This window comes from Rhinatrema bivittatum, unplaced genomic scaffold (genome assembly GCF_901001135.1).
Source record: "Rhinatrema bivittatum unplaced genomic scaffold, aRhiBiv1.1, whole genome shotgun sequence".
NCBI lineage: Eukaryota > Metazoa > Chordata > Amphibia > Gymnophiona > Rhinatrematidae > Rhinatrema > Rhinatrema bivittatum.
Genome location: NW_021820950.1, coordinates 91,479 through 111,671, shown reverse-complemented (window position 1 = coordinate 111,671; position 20,193 = coordinate 91,479). Strand labels below are relative to the sequence as shown.

Below are 20,193 nucleotides of genomic sequence, written 5' to 3'. Positions count from 1 at the left end.
AATCTGCATGCATATCTCTTTAAAACTGGAAGTAAAGATATGCGGATATACCATTTGCTCACAATTATCCAGCCAAAATTGACTTATCTGGCCATGTAGCACCATTGCTGCTACTAAGATGGACAAATTCGAATTTATCCAGCTAAATAGTGGCAGTTAGCTGGACAAATTTTGATTTATCCAGATAAGCAGCAGCAAAGCAGATGTCTGAAAAGCACTGCTTGTCCATCTAAGTAGTGCATCTCAGACTTGTCCGACTATTAGGAAGATATATCAAGCTGCGATAGGGCTATAAAACATGTTAAACAGTGTATCTTGAGCAATAAACACTGTATATATTGCAATATAGCCTTATTGCGGTGATAACACACAATGTTTGCGCCTGAAACTTTCCCCTATTACAATGAGAAGCTTTGCATGGCATTTGCATGTAGGAATTTTGCAAATCCATGTAAAGCAGTTCATGCATACCTAATCCTATGTAAATAAAATAATATGGCGGACTTGGACATTTTTCAGCTTCATTCTTTTATCTACACCTTTTTCAGAAAAGCTATTCTACCACAGGAGCACCAAAACCCTAACACAGGTCCTGATGCTCCAAAGGTCCATCAAGCCCAGTATCCTGTTTCCAATCCAGGCTACAAGAACCTGACAGGATCCCAAGGGGTAGAAAGATTCCTGCTCCTTATCCCAAGAACAAGCAGTGGATTTCTGAAACTCCACCTTAATAATGGTTAATGGACTTTTCCTCCAGGAACTTGTCCAAATCGTTTTTAAGCAGAGCTACATGAATAGCTTTCACCACATCCTCTGGCAAGCTTCTTTTCAAATTCTCTCTTTGCCTTCCTTATCAATAATTTGCATCTTTCTTGCCAGTGCTTATGCTGTTTCCTGTTTTCTTCATTCAGATCCCTTTTTATGTCTTTAAAATGTTCTTTTAGATATTATATGCCTCTCTCACCTCACCTTTTAACCATGCCCGTAGTCGTTTAGCCATTTTTCCACCTTTTCTAATGCGTGGAATACATCTGGTCTGGGCTTCCAAAATGGTATTTTTAAACAACAGCCATGCCTGATCTAAACTCTTAACCTTTGCAGCTGCTCTTTCAGTTGTTTCCTAACCATTTTCCTAAGTTTATCAGTCATGTTTTTCAAAGTTAAAAGCAGATTGTGATACATTACAGGAGGACCTTGCAAGACTGGAAGATTGGGCATCCAAATGGCAGATGAAATTTAATGTGGATATGTGCAAGCTGTTGCATATAGGGAAAAATAACCCTTGCTGTAGTTACACGATGTTAGGTTCCATATTAGGAGCTACCACCCAAGAAAGAGATCTAGGCATCATAGTGGATAACACATTGAAATCGTCGGCTCAGTGTGCTGCAGCAGTCAAAAAAGCAAACAGAATGTTGGGAATTATTAGGAAGGGAATGGTTAATAAAATGGAAAATGTCATAATGCCTCTGTATCGCTCCATGGTGAGACCGCACCTTGAATACTGTGTACAATTCTGGTCGCCGCATCTCAAAAAAGATATAATTGCGATGGAGAAGGTAAAGAGAAGGGCGACAAAATGATAAAGGGACAGGGCAAAGGTAGCGCCGGCGCCATTTTGTTTTTTGTCCCCCAACGTCAGGAGCGTAGGAGATCGCTCCCGGACCCCCGCTGGACCCCCAGGGACTTTTGGCCAGCTTGGGGGGGCCTCCTGACCCCCACAAGACTTGCCAAAAGTCCAGCGGGGGTCCAGGAGCGACCTCCTGCACTCGAATCGTTTTGCTGTACAAAATGGCGCCGGCCATACGGCGTATAGCCGGCGCCATTTTGTATGGCAAAACGACGTCAGGAGCGTAGGAGATCGCTCCCGGACCCCCGCTGGACCCCCAGGGACTTTTGGCCAGCTTGGGGGGGGGGCCTCCTGACCCCCACAAGACTTGCCAAAAGTCCAGCGGGGGTCTGGGAGCAACCTCCTGCACTCGAATCATTTTGCCGTACAAAATGGCGCCGTACAAAATGGCGCCGGCCATACAACGCACCGAAGGCCCGAGAGTAAAAGATCACACCGGGACCCCCCCCCACTGGACCCCAGGTAATTTAAGGCATTTTGGGGGGGGTTCGGGAGGGTGGGGGATTTATTTTAAAGGGTCGGGGTGGGTTTTAGGGTTGTTTTAGTGTGCCGGTTTTTCTGCCCTCCCCCTTCCCCCGATTTACGATTTTTGACGATAAATCGGGGGAATTCCTATTAAATATCGCCTCTAACGATTAAAATATATCGGATGATATTTTAAATCGTCAAAAAACGATTCACATCCCTAGTAACTAGGACCTGTGCCCTATCCATTGCGGGCTCTACCCTCTGGAACTCTCTTCCGCCCGACCTCCGTCTGGAGCAACGTCCCTCTAAATTCCGTAAACTGATAACAACTTGGCTTTTTCACCAGGCCTTCCCGGATTAACACCTTTTCACCCTCCCTTCTGCCCTCCTCTAGCTCTTTCAAACTAAATACACAGTAACCCCGCTAAACCCTTATAAACTGCCCTATAGCCCCGTTATCCCCCCAGCCCATCTGTAAATATGTAAATCAAGCAATTTTTTAAACTAGTTATTCTTGTTACCTCTATCCCATTTCTCTCCTTCTCTTAGCTTATACAGCTTCCGCCGTTGGATTTCTTTCAGTTGTCCCTCCCCCAATCCCCTGTTAATTGTAGTTTCCACCTTTTGTAATTATGTAAACCGATATGATGTGTACTTTAATGTCGGTATAGAAAAGCTGTTAAATAAATTAAATAAATACATACCCAAGCACGTCCGTGCGCATTTGTACTCGTATTTTATAAGCTGCACATATCATTTGCATGCAGGTTTTAAAATACTGTAGCAACTTTGCATGCATCCATATACATGGGAATATGGACATGTGCGAGGAGCTTTGAAAGTTATTCTCGTAGGGCCGGATTTTAAGAGTTACGCGCGGGCGTAGAATTGTGTGCGCCTATGCTCGATTTTATAACATGTGCGCGCAACCGTGTGCATGTTATAAAATCCGGGGTCGGCGCATGCAAGGGGGTGCACACTTGTGCACCTTGCGCGCGCTGAGCCCTAGGGGAGCCTCGATGGCTTTCTCCATTCTCTCCGAGGCCACTCCGAATTCGGAGCGGCCTCGGAGGGAACTTTCCTTCCACCTACCCCACCGTCCCCTCCCTTCCCCACCTAACCCGCCCCCCAGCCTTACCTAAACCCCCCTCACCTTTGTTAAAGAAGTTGCGCCTGCCTCTGGGCAGGCGTAGGTTGCGCGCACCAGCCGAGTGCCGGCGCGCAATCCCCCGGTCTAGAGGACCTACGGAGGCCTCTATACCTCTTTTCTTGCTAAGCTTTTCGTCTTTTCTAGAGGAGTCGCATGGACCCGATGATTACCAATCGGGCATCTAAAAAGGGTCTCCATACTGCATGATGTGCTACAGGTGACTGATGGTTATAGTTCTCTCAGATCTCTCCAGCATTTTTGATTTTGCGGATCATATCTTGCTGCTGGAGAGAAGCCAATGTCTTGGTTTGTGAGGAAACTGCTACTTGGATTTTATTTTTCCTGACTGACCGCCCAACAGTAGGTGGCTGTTAATGGCACAACTTCCAGAGCTGGAAAAAAAATTATTGTGGAATTCCTTGGGGTCTTCACTCGCAACAATTTTATCTTGAGATCTTTATGATTCCCCTGGGGAAGATTTCTCAGTTCTTGGGTTTGTGGCATACCCTCATGCTGAGGACATCCAATTCTTTGCTCACTGGTTAAAGATAACCAGGATGTGATGATCAAGTGGAATACTTGCCTTACCTGCAGATTACCAAATGACTATTATGTAACAACCTAGTCCTCAATGGCCAAAATACAGAGATTTCGAAAATAGGAAATCTGGCCCCCAAGGGTGTTGCAGCCCTCTCGTGTGGTTAAGGGGATTTCGGTACCTGTTATCTCAGAATCCAGGCACTTGCGGGTGGAATTTGATTACGCCCGGACTTGGAGGCCTATATTTCTGCGGTTGCTCATAAAATATATTTCCAGTTGCATTCGGTTAAATGCATGCGGCCCTTTTAGAATGCCGCGTCTTTAAAAATTGTGGTTTATCTTTTAAGGCCTGATCTACTAAAGGCTTTCTCCCCATTCTGTGTTTATGGAAAAAAAGCGCCTTAGTAAATCAGGGCCTTAGTGACTTCTCAGTTAGATGATTGCAATGTGCTGTATGTGGGTCTCCCAACCAAGTCTATTCAGAAGTTTCAGGTCCTCCAAATTTTACCCACAAGACTGGTTACTGGCAGTTCTAGCTGGACAAGAGCGGGGCTGCTGCAGCTGCATTGCTTACCAGCGACGATAAGTAAAATTCAAACATATTAACTTTTTCGAGCTCCACATGGTGTCTGATAAGCCACGGTGGTGAAATCCAGGTTAGGTCTTCAGCTTAAGTCAGGAGCTTTTCTGAAGATGCTTTCTCGACTCAAGATAGGGTGAGAGACTTTTTGCAAGCAGTGTCTATTTTATCGAATAATCGGCCAGCTCATATTGAGAGAAAAAACTATCAGGGGTCTATGATGAAATGAATCTTAGCCAGATAAGTCAGACTTATGTGGCTAAGTGGCAGCCGCCGAATATCCGGCTATACCACTTGCCTGGAGAAGTCATTTATCTGACTAAGTAGCTAGCTGGATAGTCAGTGGGCGGACAGTGGGCATAACTGGGTGGTGCCATTTATCAGCTAACTTAGGGGGTCATTTTTTCAAATTGCGATGGGCCATTACTGCAATAACGACCTCAGCGTGAGTTGAATATTTAAATGAGGGAAAGGAGAAAGGTTTGGGCAGGGTTTAGGCAGGGGTAAGAAAATCTAGGGGCTAGTTGCGCTGCAGGCGATAACGTATCTCACATTAGCCCGCATTAGCGCCAGAAATAGCCTCAGCTACACGGCAGGCAAACGTGCACCACTGCAATGCAGCCACCTGCTCACCCCCACCCTTTTTTCCCTGTGGCTCATCAATCCACTGTATTTATAGTGGAATGATAAATCCTCCATTTAGCCAGATAAGTAGCCAAATTCAGCCGCATCTGCTTAGGTTAACTGGATAAGATGGACATGACCCATACATAGCAGGTCTAAAGTTAGCTGGCTAAACTTTCGGGATCCTACCAGGTTCTTCTGGCCTGGATTGGCCACTGTTGGAAACAGGATGCTGGGCTTGATGGACCCTTGGTCTGAGCCAGCATGGCAATTTCTTATGTTCTTATGAGTGTGTTCAGCTCTTGGTTATTACTGGGATAGAAGGAAATGTATTTTTGGTTTGGGAAATATTTGGTTGATGTAGTTGAGTGATGCGGGATTAATTGAAGGATTTATTTTATGAAAGTCTAGTGACTTTGTCCTTTGCCTCATTTTTTAAATTGATTACAAATATATTATGCTGTACTTGTATATTTTAAAATATGTTTTGTTCTTTGGTTTAATGTATTTTGATTGTGTTTCCATTGTTGGTCACCATTTTGAATGGTAAAATAAGCAGGAAAGGAGTAAACAAATAAATAAACATAGAGTCCACCCAGTGTTTTGTTTCTTTTGGTCCCCTGTACTTAACTGGATAAGAACGGCACCTCCCACTATTACAGCCCATAATGTAAGCGCGATGGCCACGTTGCTTACCCAGCTAAGCTCCTTTGCCATTGAGAAGATTTGCAAGGCTGCCACATGGGGTTCACATCCTTTGCTATTTAGATATGGCATCTGGGTAGGTTTCTAGGTTTGCAATGTTTATCCTGCAAGATCCATGTCAAAGGTAAAGCCCAGCTCTCTCCATCCTAGCACCTGCTCTCATAACTTTGGAATGTCTTCTTTTTAAGTAAAGAAACTATAAAAGGCACAATATGGGTTTCCTCTTCCAAGAACTACTTTTCACCCTCCTTGTCTTTCTATCTCTGGCGAGCTTGGCTAAATGGAAATGGGGAATTGTGGGCTAGGGATGCGTGGGAAACCCCTACCTATGCATGGAAAGTGTTTTCCCAGGATTTTCCAGAAGCTCAGATTAAACTATGCTTGGGGTACGTGAAAGCCACAGGGGCCTCTTCTAGGTCAGTAACTGCACCTTACCCGGATTATACATCCATCTTGGCTTCCTGAGCTCTCTAAACTTCTGTCCCCAGTGCACTCTCCCCCATTTAAGCTCCATTACCATGAATGCATGAATTTCCTACCACGAATGCTAGGAAAAATGAGGAATGATTCCAGAAGGTGTGTGGAGTGGTCAAGATCACAGCAGCTACAATTTCAGGCCTGACGTACTAAGTGGTTTTCACCATTTGTGTCTGTGGGAAAATTGCTGAGAACATAATATGAAAAAGTGCCGAGTAATGCATTTGAGGAACAGTACATGAAAGGGGGTGGTTAATACTGACATACACCAAGCAGAAGAAATAGCTCAGGGTGATCATAGAGAATCTGATGAATTCAAGGTTGCAAAACAGTATAAAAAGATAAGCACAGATAATCCTTAGGTGTGCGGGAGAGTGAGGGGTAAAGCCTGGGATAGGGATAAGCACAGCGGATCCTTAGCTGTTGGAGGGAGTGAGGGGTAAAGCCTTGGATAAGCACAGAAGATCCTTAGCTGTGAGGGAGTGAGGGGTAAAGCCTGGGATAAGCACAGAGGATCCTTAGCTGTGAGGGAGTGAGGGATAAAGCCTGGGATAAGCACAGAGGATCCTTAGCTGTGGGAGTGAGTGAGAGGTAAAGCCTTGGATAAGCACAGAAGATCCTTAGCTGTGAGGGAGTGAGGGGTAAAGCCTTGGATAAGCACAGAAGATCCTTAGCTGTTGAAGGGAGGAAGAGGTAAAGACTGGGATAAGCACAGAGGATCCTTAGCTGTTGAAGGGAGGAAGAGGTAAAGCCTGGGATAAGCACAGAGGATCCTTAGCTGTGGGGGAGTGAGGGGTAAAGCCTGGGATAAGCACAGAGGAACCTTAGCTGAGAAGGGTGTGAGAGGTAAAGCCTGGGATAAGCACAGAGGATCCTTAGCTGTGAGGGAGTGAGAGGTAAAGCCTGGGATAAGCACAGAGGATCCTTAGCTGTTGAAGGGAGGAAGAGGTAAAGCCTGGGATAAGCACAGAAGATCCTTAGCTGTTGAAGGGAGGAAGAGGTAAAGCCTGGGATAAGCACAGAGGATCCTTAGCTGTGGGGGAGTGAGGGGTAAAGCCTGGGATAAGCACAGAGGATCCTTAGCTGTGGGAGAGTGAGAGGTAAAGCCTGGGATAAGCACAGAGGATCCTTAGCTGTGAGGGAGTGAGGGGTAAAGCCTGGGATAAGCACAGAGGATCCTTAGCTGTGAGGGAGTGAGGGGTAAAGCCTGGAATAAGCACAGAGGATCCTTAGCTGTGGGGGAGTGAGGGGTAAAGCCTGGGATAAGCACAGAGGATCCTTAGCTGTGAGGGAGTGAGAGGTAAAGCCTGAAATAAGCACAGAGGATCCTTAGCTGTGGGAGAGTGAGAGGTAAAGCCTGGGATAAGCACAGAGGATCCTTAGCTGTGAGGGAGTGAGGGGTAAAGCCTGGGATAAGCACAGAGGATCCTTAGCTGTGAGGGAGTGAGGGGTAAAGCCTGGGATAAGCACAGAGGAACCTTAGCTGTGAGGGAGTGAGGGGTAAAGCCTGGAATAAGCACAGAGGATCCTTAGCTGTGGGGGAGTGAGGGGTAAAGCCTGGGATAAGCACAGAGGATCCTTAGCTGTGAGGGAGTGAGAGGTAAAGCCTGAAATAAGCACAGAGGATCCTTAGCTGTGGGAGAGTGAGAGGTAAAGCCTGGGATAAGCACAGAGGATCCTTAGCTGTGAGGGAGTGAGGGGTAAAGCCTGGGATAAGCACAGAGGATCCTTAGCTGTGGGGGAGTGAGAGGTAAAGCCTGGGATAAGCACAGAGGATCCTTAGCTGTGAGGGAGTGAGGGGTAAAGCCTGGGATAAGCACAGAGGATCCTTAGCTGTGGGGGAGTGAGGGGTAAAGCCTGGGATAAGCACAGAGGAACCTTAGCTGTGGGGGAGTGAGAGGTAAAGCCTGGGATAAGCACAGAGGATCCTTAGCTGTGAGGGAGTGAGGGGTAAAGCCTGGGATAAGCACAGAGGATCCTTAGCTGTGGGGGGAGTGAGAGGTAAAGCCTGGGATAAGCACAGAGGATCCTTAGCTGTGGGGGAGTGAGGGGTAAAGCCTGGGATAAGCACAGAGGATCCTTAGCTGTGAGGGAGTGAGAGGTAAAGCCTTGGAAAAGCACAGAGGATCCTTAGCTGTGGGAGGGAGTGAGAGGTAAAGCCTGGGATAAGCACAGAGGATCCTTAGCTGTGGGGGGAGTGAGGGGTAAAGCCTGGGATAAGCACAGAGGATCCTTAGCTGTGAGGGAGTGAGGGGTAAAGCCTGGGATAAGCACAGAGGAACCTTATCTGTGAGGGAGTGAGGGGTAAAGCCTGGGATAAGCACAGAGGATCCTTAGCTGTGAGGAAGTGAGGGGTAAAGCCTGGGATAAGCACAGAGGATCCTTAGCTGTGGGGGAGTGAGGGGTAAAGCCTGGGATAAGCACAGAGGATCCTTAGCTGTGAGGGAGTGAGAGGTAAAGCCTTGGATAAGCACAGAGGATCCTTAGCTGTGGGGGAGTGAGGGGTAAAGCCTGGGATAAGCACAGAGGATCCTTAGCTGTGAGGGAGTGAGGGGTAAAGCCTGGGATAAGCACAGAGGATCCTTAGCTGTGAGGAAGTGAGGGGTAAAGCCTGGGATAAGCACAGAGGATCCTTAGCTGTGGGGGAGTGAGGGGTAAAGCCTGGGATAAGCACAGAGGATTCTTAGCTGTGAGGGAGTGAGGGGTAAAGCCTGGGATAAGCACAGAGGATCCTTAGCTGTGAGGAAGTGAGGGGTAAAGCCTGGGATAAGCACAGAGGATCCTTAGCTGTGGAGGAGTGAGAGGTAAAGCCTGGGATAAGCACAGAGGATCCTTAGCTGTGGGGGAGTGAGGGGTAAAGCCTGGGATAAGCACAGAGGATCCTTAGCTGTGGGGGAGTGAGGGGTAAAGCCTGGGATAAGCACAGAGGATCCTTAGCTGTGGGGGAGTGAGAGGTAAAGCCTGGGATAAGCACAGAGGATCCTTAGCTATGAGGGAGTGAGGGGTAAAGCCTGGGATAAGCACAGAGGATCCTTAGCTGTGGGGGAGTGAGAGGTAAAGCCTGGGATAAGCACAGAGGATCCTTAGCTGTGAGGGAGTGAGGGGTAAAGCCTGGGATAAGCACAGAGGATCCTTAGCTGTGAGGGGTAAAGCCTGGGATAAGCACAGAGGATCCTTAGCTGTGGGGGAGTGAGAGGTAAAGCCTGGGATAAGCACAGAGGATCCTTAGCTGTGAGGCAGTGAGAGGTAAAGCCTGAGATAAGCACAGAGGATCCTTAGCTGTGAGGCAGTGAGAGGTAAAGCCTGGGATAAGCACAGAGGAACCTTAGCTGTGAGGGAGTGAGGGGTAAAGCCTGGGAGAAGCACAGAGGATCCTTAGCTGTGAGGGAGTGAGGGGTAAAGCCTGGGATAAGCACAGAGGATCCTTAGCTGTGGGGGAGTGAGAGGTAAAGCCTGGGATAAGCGCAGAGGATCCTTAGCTGTGAGGGAGTGAGGGGTAAAGCCTGGGAGAAGCACAGAGGATCCTTAGCTGTTGAAGGGAGGGAGAGGTAAAGCCTGGGATAAGCACAGAGGATCCTTAGCTGTTGAAGGGAGGGAGAGGTAAAGCCTGAGATAAGCACAGAGGATCCTTAGTTGAGGAAGGGAGGGAGAGGTAAAGCCTAAGATATGCACAAAGGATCCTTAGCTGAGAAGGGTGTGAGAGGTAAAGCCTGGGATAAGTACAGAGGATCCTTAGATGCGAGAGTGTGAAGGTGAAACATGAGATCGGGTGGATGGGCCTTGCATATTCTATTTCTGTGGATCTCTGAGCTGTGCTTTCTAATGTCTGTAGTATGGGTAGATAGTGGCTCCATCCTGCATCCCCTTGGGATTCCTCACCTGTCTTTTTCTCTTCCTAGGGCAATGTGGTTGCTATTAAGCATGTGAACAAGAAGAGGATTGAGTTGACCAGACAAGTGCTGTTTGAGCTGAAACATGTATGTATCATGTGTCCACACAAATGAGCTCAGATTGTGTTATTGTTATGTGTTGTCTTGTGATTTTGCTGACAATCTTGCAAAGCTGTACTAAGAGAGCTATCTGAGCATGCGGTCACAAGGAGGGATAAACATAAACCAGACACCTACCGTAGGCTAGTGGATCTCCTGCTCCCAAGAGCTTACCATGAGATGATTATTGACCAAGAGATGTGAGAAAGAGACAGGGAAGTTGAATGGGAGACCCCAGAGGAAGTGGTGGTCTTTATGGAGCAAATCAAATGGCTCTCTGAGGAGATACATCTATTGATGGCATTCAGATGTGGAGACAGAGGGAGTGGGTAGGCTGTGATCCAGTGATGGGGCCAACAAAGAAGATATGGATTGAGGAGACAAGCTAGGGCTGAGCGGAAAGAGTCCTGACTGAAGGGGTGTAAGGAGAGGCCATTGGAAGAAGGAGGAACTGGATAAGTTGACACTGAAGACAAGTCAGTTCCCTTGGTGAGCAGATTGTACAGGGGACACTGTGGAAGTCCTTGGCAGTGAGAGCCCAGGATGATCAGAGTGGGCCTTGGGGGTGGAGGGAATATGGAGGAAAGAGGAAGAAGAGGCACGGGAGACTGGTGGAGCAGTGCACTAGGGTGCAGAAGAAGATAAGAGATGCTCTGTTTTCAGAATGTTAAATGTGAAATGTTATAAGAAGAGTGTGGATAGATCAGACACATTTTGGGGCAAAGTCTTTCTTCTGGACCTCATTAGTGTGACATGGAGTGGGTGTGTGACAGCTGACTGCTGCAGGACATCCCCAGACAGGGAAAGTGAGAAGAATGCTGATTGCTGCTACTATTTATCATGTCTGCAATGCTACTCGATGTACATGGTCCTGATCAAAAAAGCACATGTGAAACAGTTCCTGCTCAGCAGAGCTTACAGTCTAAGCAAGACAAGCATTCAGGGCAAAAGAGACTTTGGAAATTCCATTTATTAAAAAAGTGGTTAAAATCAGTAAGGCTGTGAGTGGGATAATCATGGGATAAGATTTAAATGCAACCTCTAGTCTAGAAGGCTGAATTTGAATAAATCAGAGCAGGAACAGGATGCACTGACTCAGGAAGTCTATTCCAAGAATACAGTGCATGGCATCAGAGGTGGGCAGGAGAGAAGAAGGACATAGATAGGAGTGACTTGCCTGAGCAGCAAGTTCACATAAGGGACGACAGGTGATATAAGAGTAGTGAGGAGTTGCAGAGTGAAAGCTCTTGTTGGTGAGTAAGAGTAGCTTGAACTGTATGAGGGAGTGGACAGAGAGCCAATGCGATGACATGAGAAGGGTTCTATGGGTGTAGTGACTTTGGTGAACGTCGACGATAAGTCACGCAGCTGAATTTAGGACAAATTGCAGTGGAGAGAGATGGATCACTGGGAGATCTGAGGAGCACCATTTTGTCTGGCATAGACATCAGCCTCACTGATCTGTAATTTCCTGGGTCATCCCTTGATTCTTTTTTAAAAACTGGCATTACATTGGCAACCATTCAGTCTTCAGGTACCATAAATAATGTTACTGATAGTTTACAAATTTCCAATAGCAGCGTCTGCAATTTCATTTCTCTTTTCTTTCAGCACTCTGGAATGTATACCATCTGGTCCAGGTGACTTGCTACTCTTTAGTTTGTCGATTTACCCTTGTGCATCTTCCAAGTTCACTGAGATTTGTTTCAGTTCCTCTGAATCATCTCCTTTGAATATCATTTCTGGCATGGGTATATCTCTGGGAAGCTATGCGACACAGAAACATAATTAATCACTTTTGGATTCCTTATCGAAGGCACTGACTGCACTTGAATTACCAAGAATTCTTACTAATAATTTGTGATGCTGCCACATTGAAGTGTGACATATGAAAAGTAACCATTGGAACAGTAGCCCCTGAGGCAGCTCCTACATGAGCGAAACTCGGCCAGAGTCGGGCAAATTCCAATAAAGAATCCCTTGATACACTGATCACTACCGTTTTTTCTGCTTCCCATGGGTATATCTCTTACATCTTCCTCAGTAAATACTGAAGCAAAGATGGCTTTGTCGTCCCTAAGTGCTCCTTTTACCCCTTGATAATGTGTGGGGGCTCCAAGGGTCTTCTGTATCAAAGGAGCATGAGAGGGAATCAGCCCCTCGGTTTTTCTCTGCTGGGTGATATCGCAGTTCAAAGTTAAACCGGTTGAAAAATAGTGACCAGCAGGCTTGCCAAGGATTTAGTCACTGTGCATGTACCAGGTGTCCAGATTTTTGTGATCCATGTAGATAGTCACTGGATGTCTGGCCCCATCTAACAGATGCTGCCATTCCTATATGGCTAGCAGCTTGCAATCTCCTATGGTGTAGTTTCTCTCTGCAGAAGTACATTTTTTAGAGAAATAAGAGCAGGTCACAAGGGTTTCAAGGTTGTTGTGCTGGAAGAGCACAGCCTGTACCCCAAAGGTAAAAGCATCTACTTCCAGTATCAATGGCTTGGAAGTGTCTAGGTAATGCAGACACAGGTCATGGGTGAATTCTTCCTTGAGTTGCTTAAATGCCTGAATAGCACTGTTGGTCCATTTCTTTTTATCAGAACCCTTTTTGGTTAGAGCTGTAAGTGGGACAGCCAACACAGAGTAGCCAGGAATGAATTGCCAATAACAGTTTGCAAACCTGAGGAATCGCTCCAGGACATTGAGGACCACTGGGTGGGGCCACTTCAGAATGGGTTTTGCTTTCTCCGGGTCCATGCGTAGGCCTTGTTGGGAGATGATATATTCAAGGAACAGGAGTTCTTCCTATTTGAAAGTACATTTTTCTAATTTTGCATAAAGATGGCTCTCACAGAGTCTCTGGAGGACTTGCTTCATGTGATCTTTATGTTCCTTTAATGATTTTGAAAAGACTAGGATCTCATCCAGATATACCACTACATGGGAGTAGAGAAGATCCTGAAAAATCTCATTGATCATAAACTGAAAGACCGCTGGGGCATTGTATAACCCAAGAGGAAACATCACCAGGTACTCATAGTATTCATCCCTTATATTAAAAGTGGTTTTCCATTCATCGCCCTCTCGGATCCTAGTTAGGTTGTATGCCCCCCCCCCCCCCCCCCGGGAAGTCAAGCTTGGTAAATATCTGTGGCTCTCGGAGGTGGTTGAAGAACTCTGTGATACGTGGAAGAGGGTACCAGTTCTCCTTGGTAATTGCATTCAGCCCATGGTAGTCAATGCAAGGGCATAGTAAACCATCCTCTTTCCCTACAAGAAAGAAGTCAGCCCCGGCAGGCGATGAAGAAGGGCAAATGAACGTCCCTGTTCATATTTTCTTTGATATATTTTGACATAGCCTCTGTTTCTGGCATGGAGAGAGGGTAGACTCTTCCACTGGGTGGTACCTTCCCTGGAATCAAGTCCATGGCACAGTCAGAACCTCCACCTGCTGTTTGCTAAAGACATTCACATACTCTTGTGTATTGCGGTGGCAGACCCGGTAGCTCTGGGGTGTCTGCTCAGGCAAGGTGCATAATAGTTGAGACCTTAGAGAGACATTCTTATGGCAGCAGGTGCTCCATCAAGTGATCTGTAGAGTACCCCAATCAATGTGGGGCTGGTGCAGCATGAACCAAGATAGGCTTAAGATGACAGTGATGTACCCGCTTTGGGAAGCACATACAAGCTGATCTGTCCTTCAAGCAAGAGGCCTGTCTGCATAGTGAGTGGAACAGAGGCCATCATGACTTGTCCAGGTAGGAGTTCTCCATGAACAGAAGAGATGGTCAGTGGAGGGTCCAACAGGACAATCGGGATACCATACTGATGCACGAAGGACTCATAAATGAAGCTGCCTCCAGCGCTTGTGTATCAATAAGGGTGCTCCTGAATGAGAGATGAACTGATACTAGAATTTGTGGAGAGGAACATGGTCCACCTGGGGTGGCCTCTCCCAGCAGATCTAGGTCCTGGAGTTTCCCAGCTTGGCTGGGCAATGATTCGCAAAGTGCCCAGTGGTGGAACAATATAGGCACAAGTTGAGGCATTAGCATCTCTGCTTCTCCTCAAGGGACAACCTGAAGTGTTCCACCTGCATGGATGCCTCCTGTGACAGTCCCAGCTCTGGAGGTGACCTGGATACCACTGGGCACTGGAAACTAGAGACGAGGTGCATGGGACGATGAGCCAAGCCCCTCTCTTCAGCCCATTCATGATATCTGAGGTTGATATGGCCAGACTGATTAACTCCTCCAAGGTGTCAGGAAGATCCCAGGGGACCAGCTCATCATTGATACATTCTGACAGCCCTTGCCATTTAATGTGTCAATGCCCCATTGGAATTAAAATGCCAGCATGCAAAAATGAACCGCAAACTCCCCTACCAACTGTGAGACTTGTTGAATCTGAAGAAGCTCAGATACCATTGAAAATGTGTGCCCGTGCTCATAAAAAAATCATGCGGAACTCTTGCAGGACGTTGTTCAGATTTCCTAGGAGTGGATCATCTCTCTCCCAGAAGGGTGAATCCCAAGCAAGGGACAAGATATATGTAACCTTTTCCTGATCAGATGGAAAGAGGGGTGCTTGCAATTCAAATTGTAACAGGCATTGATTCAAGAAGCCTCTATACTTGGTGGAATCCCCATCATACCTTGGAGACAGAGGCAGATGAAGCATGGGAGTAGCAGGCTGTACTAGAGGTGCTGGAGCAGGTGACATGGGAGCTGGACAGGCAGCCATACCTTGCAGAAAATTGGCCATTGGTCTTGCTGTTTTAGCTGGTGAGCTAATTCCGCAATGGTGAGGGCCTGGGATGAGTCTGCCGAGCTCATGGCCTCAGCAAACTGTGATGAGTGGCACTGAAGTGAGCTCTTATTGCTGTGGCGTGCACCAACAGATAGCGAGTGCACCTTGAAGTGGGACAAACTGGAGCTTCACCTATACCAGTCAACTACCCCGCAGGTTGAACTCTTGGGTTCTGGTGGCTGGCAGGACTTAGATGTGTCCTTAGGGCGGTAGCGAGAGTAAGTGTGCAAGGTCATACCAGTGTCAGGACAGGCAGCAGAACTGAGATCCAGGGAACAGGCCAATGGTTGGGGCAGGTAGCAAGCAAGTGTAATCAGGTCCAAGGCAAGAGATCAGTACCAGGAGAACAGGGCAAGGATGGATGAAGACACATAATGATTCATATGGACTGAACCAAATCATGGTGAACCTAGAAGATGTGGTAGGCCTGATTGACAAACTGAAGAGTAGTAAATCACCTGGACCAGATGGTATACACCCCAGGATTCAGAAGGATCTAAAAAATGAAATTTCAGATCTATTAGTAAAAATCATCCATTGTACCTGAAGACTGGAGGGTGGCTAATGTAACCCCAATATTTAAAAAGGGCTCCAGTGGCGATCCTGGAAACTACAGACAGTTAGCCTGACTTCAGTGAAAGGAAAAATAGTGGAAAGTGTTCTAAAAATCAAAATCACAGAACATATAGAAAGACATGGTTTAATGGAACAAAGTCAGCATGGCTTTACCCAAGGCAAGTCTTGCCTCACAAATCTGCTTCATTTTTTTTGAAGGAGTTAATAAACATGTGGATAAAGGTAACTGGTAGATGTAGTGTATTTGGATTTTCAGAAGTTATTTGACAAAGTTCCTCATGAGAGGCTTCTAGGAAAAGTAAAAAGTCATGGGATAGGAGGTGATGTCCTTTCGTGGATTACAAACTGGTTAAAAGACAGGAAACAGAGAGTAGGATTAAATGGACAATTTTCTCAGTGGAAAAGGGTAGACAGTGGAGTGCCTCAGGGATCTGTACTTGGACCGGTGCTTTTCAATATATATATATAAATGATCTGGAAAGGAATACGATGAGTGAGGTAATCAGATTTGCAGATGATACAAAATTATTCAGAGTAGTTACATCACAAATGGATTGTGATAAATTGCAGGAAGACCTTGTGAGACTGGAAGATTGGGCATCCAAATGGCAGATGAAATTTAATGTGGATAAGTGCAAGGTGATGCATATAGGGAAAAATAACCCATGCTATAGTTACACAATGTTAGGTTCCATATTAGGAGCTACCACCCAAGAAAGAGATCTAGGCATCATAGTGGATAATACATTGAAATCGTCGGCTCAGTGTGCTGCAGCAGTCAAAAAAGCAAACAGAATGTTGGGAATTATTAGAAAAGGAATGATGAATAAAACGGAAAATGTCATAATGCCTCTGTATCGCTCCATGGTGAGACCACACCTTGAATACTGTGTACAATTCTGATCGCCGCATCTCAAAAAAGATATAATTGTGATGGAGAAGGTACAGAGAAGAGCTACCAAAATGATAAAGGGAATGGAACAACTCCCCTATGAGGAAAGACTAAAGAGGTTAGGACTTTTCAGCTTGGAGAAGAGACGACTGAGGGGGGATATGATAGAGGTGTTTAAAATCATGAGAGGTCTAGAACAGGTAGATGTGAATCTGTTATTTAGTCTTTCGGGTAATAGAAAGACTAGGGGGCACTCCATGAAGTTAGCATGGGGCACATTTAAAACTAATCGGAGAAAGTTCTTTTTCACTCAACGCACAATTAAACTCTGGAATTTGTTGCCAGAGGATGTGGTTAGTGCAGTTAGTGTAGCTGGGTTTAAAAAAGGATTGGATAAGTTCTTGGAGGAGAAGTCCATTACTTGCTATTAATTAAGTTGACTTAGAGAATAGCCACTGCTATTACTAGCAACGGTAACATGGAATAGACTTAGTTTTTGGGTACTTGCCAGGTTCTTATGGCCAGGATTGGCCACTGTTGGAAACAGGATGCTGGGCTTTATGGACCCTTGGTCTGACTCAGTATGGCATGTTCTTATGTTCTTATGACACTGGATGGGACTAGGTGGGTGCGATAAGGCTAGATGAGATGGCAGGGCAAGGTTGGTTGCAGGAATACTGAAACACAGGATCACAGAAACAGCTGAATGTGAAAGCAACACAGAGTGCACCAGGTAGGAGACGTGTTGCTGAGGCGTTGATGGGTTGCCTGGGAACACCTTAAACAGGGAGAGCCTGCGGATATCATCAAAGTGTGCTGCAGGGACTTTTCCACCGCAGACCTTTGAAGTATTGCTGCACGTTTATGTGCACATGGGGAGGCCTCAGGAAGGAGCCAGAGTATGGTGGCATCCAGGCGCCAGGTGCCACTCTCGGTGTCATTTGTCTAGTGGCAGTGTTCTTGCCGCAGGAAGAGGCCGGTGATGTCTGAGGTGAGGGCGGTGGCTCAAGAGGCCATCCCGTGAGCCACCAAATGTAAGAGTCTTGAGTTGGATAAAGAGTTTTCTGCAGGACAGGACACAGTTGGTGAACTTTCAGGGGTCATACTCACATGTGCGTAAGATGAACTATGGAGTTCCACAGGGATTCTTCATTCTCCCCTATTTTATTCAATAATCAATATGTAATTGTCCCCTTTAGGGAACATAGGGACGGTGTCTTTCAAACTGGTGTGCAGGTGCATATTTGTGTGTGTGTGTGTCAGCCCACGCTCAAGGACGCAGCTATTTTATAACTTGTGTGTGTGTATATGTGCATGTTATAAAATAGCCTGGCTGCTTGCCCATCTGCACCTAATTTTAAGTGGGAGCACGCATGGGCATGCAAATCCTGCTTCTACCGCCCATGCCGTTCCCAGTTTACCAGCTCATCCAGCCGTTCACCCAGCTAAATCCTCCAACCCCGCCCCGGGGTTGATAGCCTATGCTCCCCCCAGTTATCCCAGACCCTTTAAAATCTTCAGTCCTTTCATTTCATAGCAGGAGTAAAGTTATCTTGCAGGGCACATAAATATATAGACGCACGTCTCTTGGCCAGGCAGCGAAATGCCCATGCCACGCCCCTTATTGGAAAACGTTTGAGATGTGCACGCTGTGGCATTCACACGTGTATATGGGCACTTTTTAAAAATACAGTCAGCACGTGAGCCCCAGTTCTTCGGGCAGCCCCTAATTTCGGTGTGTGTCGAGCTTATAAAATTCGTCTTTAAGCGATCACTTAGATTTGTCTCATTTACATATGCAGATGATATGCAAATTCTGGTAACTTTGGGTAAGGATCCAGAAACTGTTTTGGCACAGTTTAAACGATTGTATGTTGGCAGTCTGGCTGCTTCTGAATTCAAGAAAGACTGAAACGTTACAGGTGGGACGTGCTGTGTAGGAATGTAAGCTAGCGACTGATGTTATCCACTTCCCATTTGCAGGTAACACCTCAGAAAGCTTCACCGTCTTCGTCTGCTGCCTAAGGGCCTCCTCTAATCTCTTGAACTCACTTGCCTCATCTGAATTTATAAAATCAGAGAAAATGAAGCGAAAAGAACCGGAAGGCCCATCCAGTCTGCCCCGTTGCACTCCTGCTGCAATGCCACAGGCCCCAGCTGATCTCTAGCTTTCGCCTCACATCATCACATGTCTGTCACCGCTCTATCCCTCGAGAGACCCCCTCTGTGCATCCTCTGCCCTTTCTGTATAGAAATATTTTGCAGTGTTGCTGCTGAGTCTACCTTTGCAGCCTCAGGCTGTGATCTCTTATTCTAGGCCATTCTTTCCGCTATGGATCCCACCCTCCCCGCCTCTCCTCTCCTCTAGGATATACATACGGCATTTCATATCGCACCCGCATCACTCTGCCCCTTATTTGGCCCACCTCAGCCTTTCTACATCCCCTTGCAGATATGGCCTGCAGAGCTGGACACGTTTTGGTTGGCCACGGTGGGGGAGCATCGAACTAACCAACCCAGCTCCATCCCCGTAGGAGGCTGTAATTCAGTAGTTAAGCTGGTGATGGAAGGGGAATATTAAATGTCACTCCCCTAAACCCTTGTAGCACTACAGGTTCTTTTACAACGAGGGGAGCAGGGGGAATATGTTTTTCAAGGGCCCGCTGTTTCAGGTAATGATTTAGGAATAGAGAGACAGGGGCTCCATCGAAAGCTGAGAGGCAATGGAGAAAATGTAGGCTATTATTACACGAATCATCAAATGTTAGTGAGAATCTATAGAAAAAGTGTCCAGCAGGCCAGGCAAAAGTACAATTCAGAGCCAATTAAAACTGCTGTGAATCAGCCTGGGGAACTGTTCTATCAGGTTAAGGATCTGTTGAAAAAGCTTGTCTGGAGCAATTGCTTGGACTCTGATTGTGAAGTACTAGCAAGCTACTTTCAAAGGAAAGTCGATAACTTACCATGAGGATTACCAGCAATGGAAGAACATTTTGAAAATGAATCATTGATTGCGATAAGTACTTCTCCTTCCACCCAGTGTAGATTTACAGCTTGGAAAAATGTGCCTGAAATGAAATCTATTTACTGTCAGCAGTTTGCATGCAGGCAGCGAGATCAAGGATTTGTCACTCAGACAGTAAACAAGTTACTTGCAGAAGAGAGCCTACCTGAAATGTTTAAAAGAGGAGTCCTTCACCCAGTATTGAAAGACCCTGATCTGCTTGAGGCTGATGTGATAAGATTTTGTTCCATCACAAATTTACCTACATTAGGCAAACTATTAGAGAAATCCGTCCCTCCAATTTTGAATACACTATTCACTCTCTCATCTCCTCCCGCTTACACTATTACATCCTGCTCCTCACAGGTCTCCCAGTGATCCATCTCTCTCCCTGCAATCTGTCCTAAATTCAGCTGCACGACTTATCTTTCACCAAAGTCACTGCACCCATACCAGAACCCTTTCCTCTCTCTCATCTCCTCCCTCTTACACTATTACACCCTGCTCCTCACAGGTCTCCCAGTGATCCATCTCTCTCCCTGCAATCTGTCCTAAATTCAGCTGCATGACTTATCTTTCACCAATGTCACTGCACCCATACCAGAACCCTTTCCTCTCTCTCATCTCCTCCTCTTACACTATTACACCCTGCTCCTCACAGGTCTCCCAGTGATCCATCTCTCTCCCTGCAATCTGTCCTAAATTCAGCTGCACGACTTATCTTTCACCAAAGTCACTGCACCCATACCAGAA

The 20,193-nt window shown here is 46.4% G+C and overlaps 1 protein-coding gene across 1 annotated transcript in view; it reads left to right on the top strand.

The window, feature by feature from the left end:
- The window catches only part of LOC115082324 (atrial natriuretic peptide receptor 2-like), a 112,773-nt gene that overhangs the window by 2,509 nt on the left and 90,071 nt on the right, over positions 1 to 20,193 (top strand). The window contains exon 3 of the mRNA XM_029586557.1: positions 10,074 to 10,151. Coding sequence (XP_029442417.1) covers positions 10,074 to 10,151 — 78 coding nt within the window. The remainder of the gene's footprint in view (positions 1 to 10,073; positions 10,152 to 20,193) is intronic.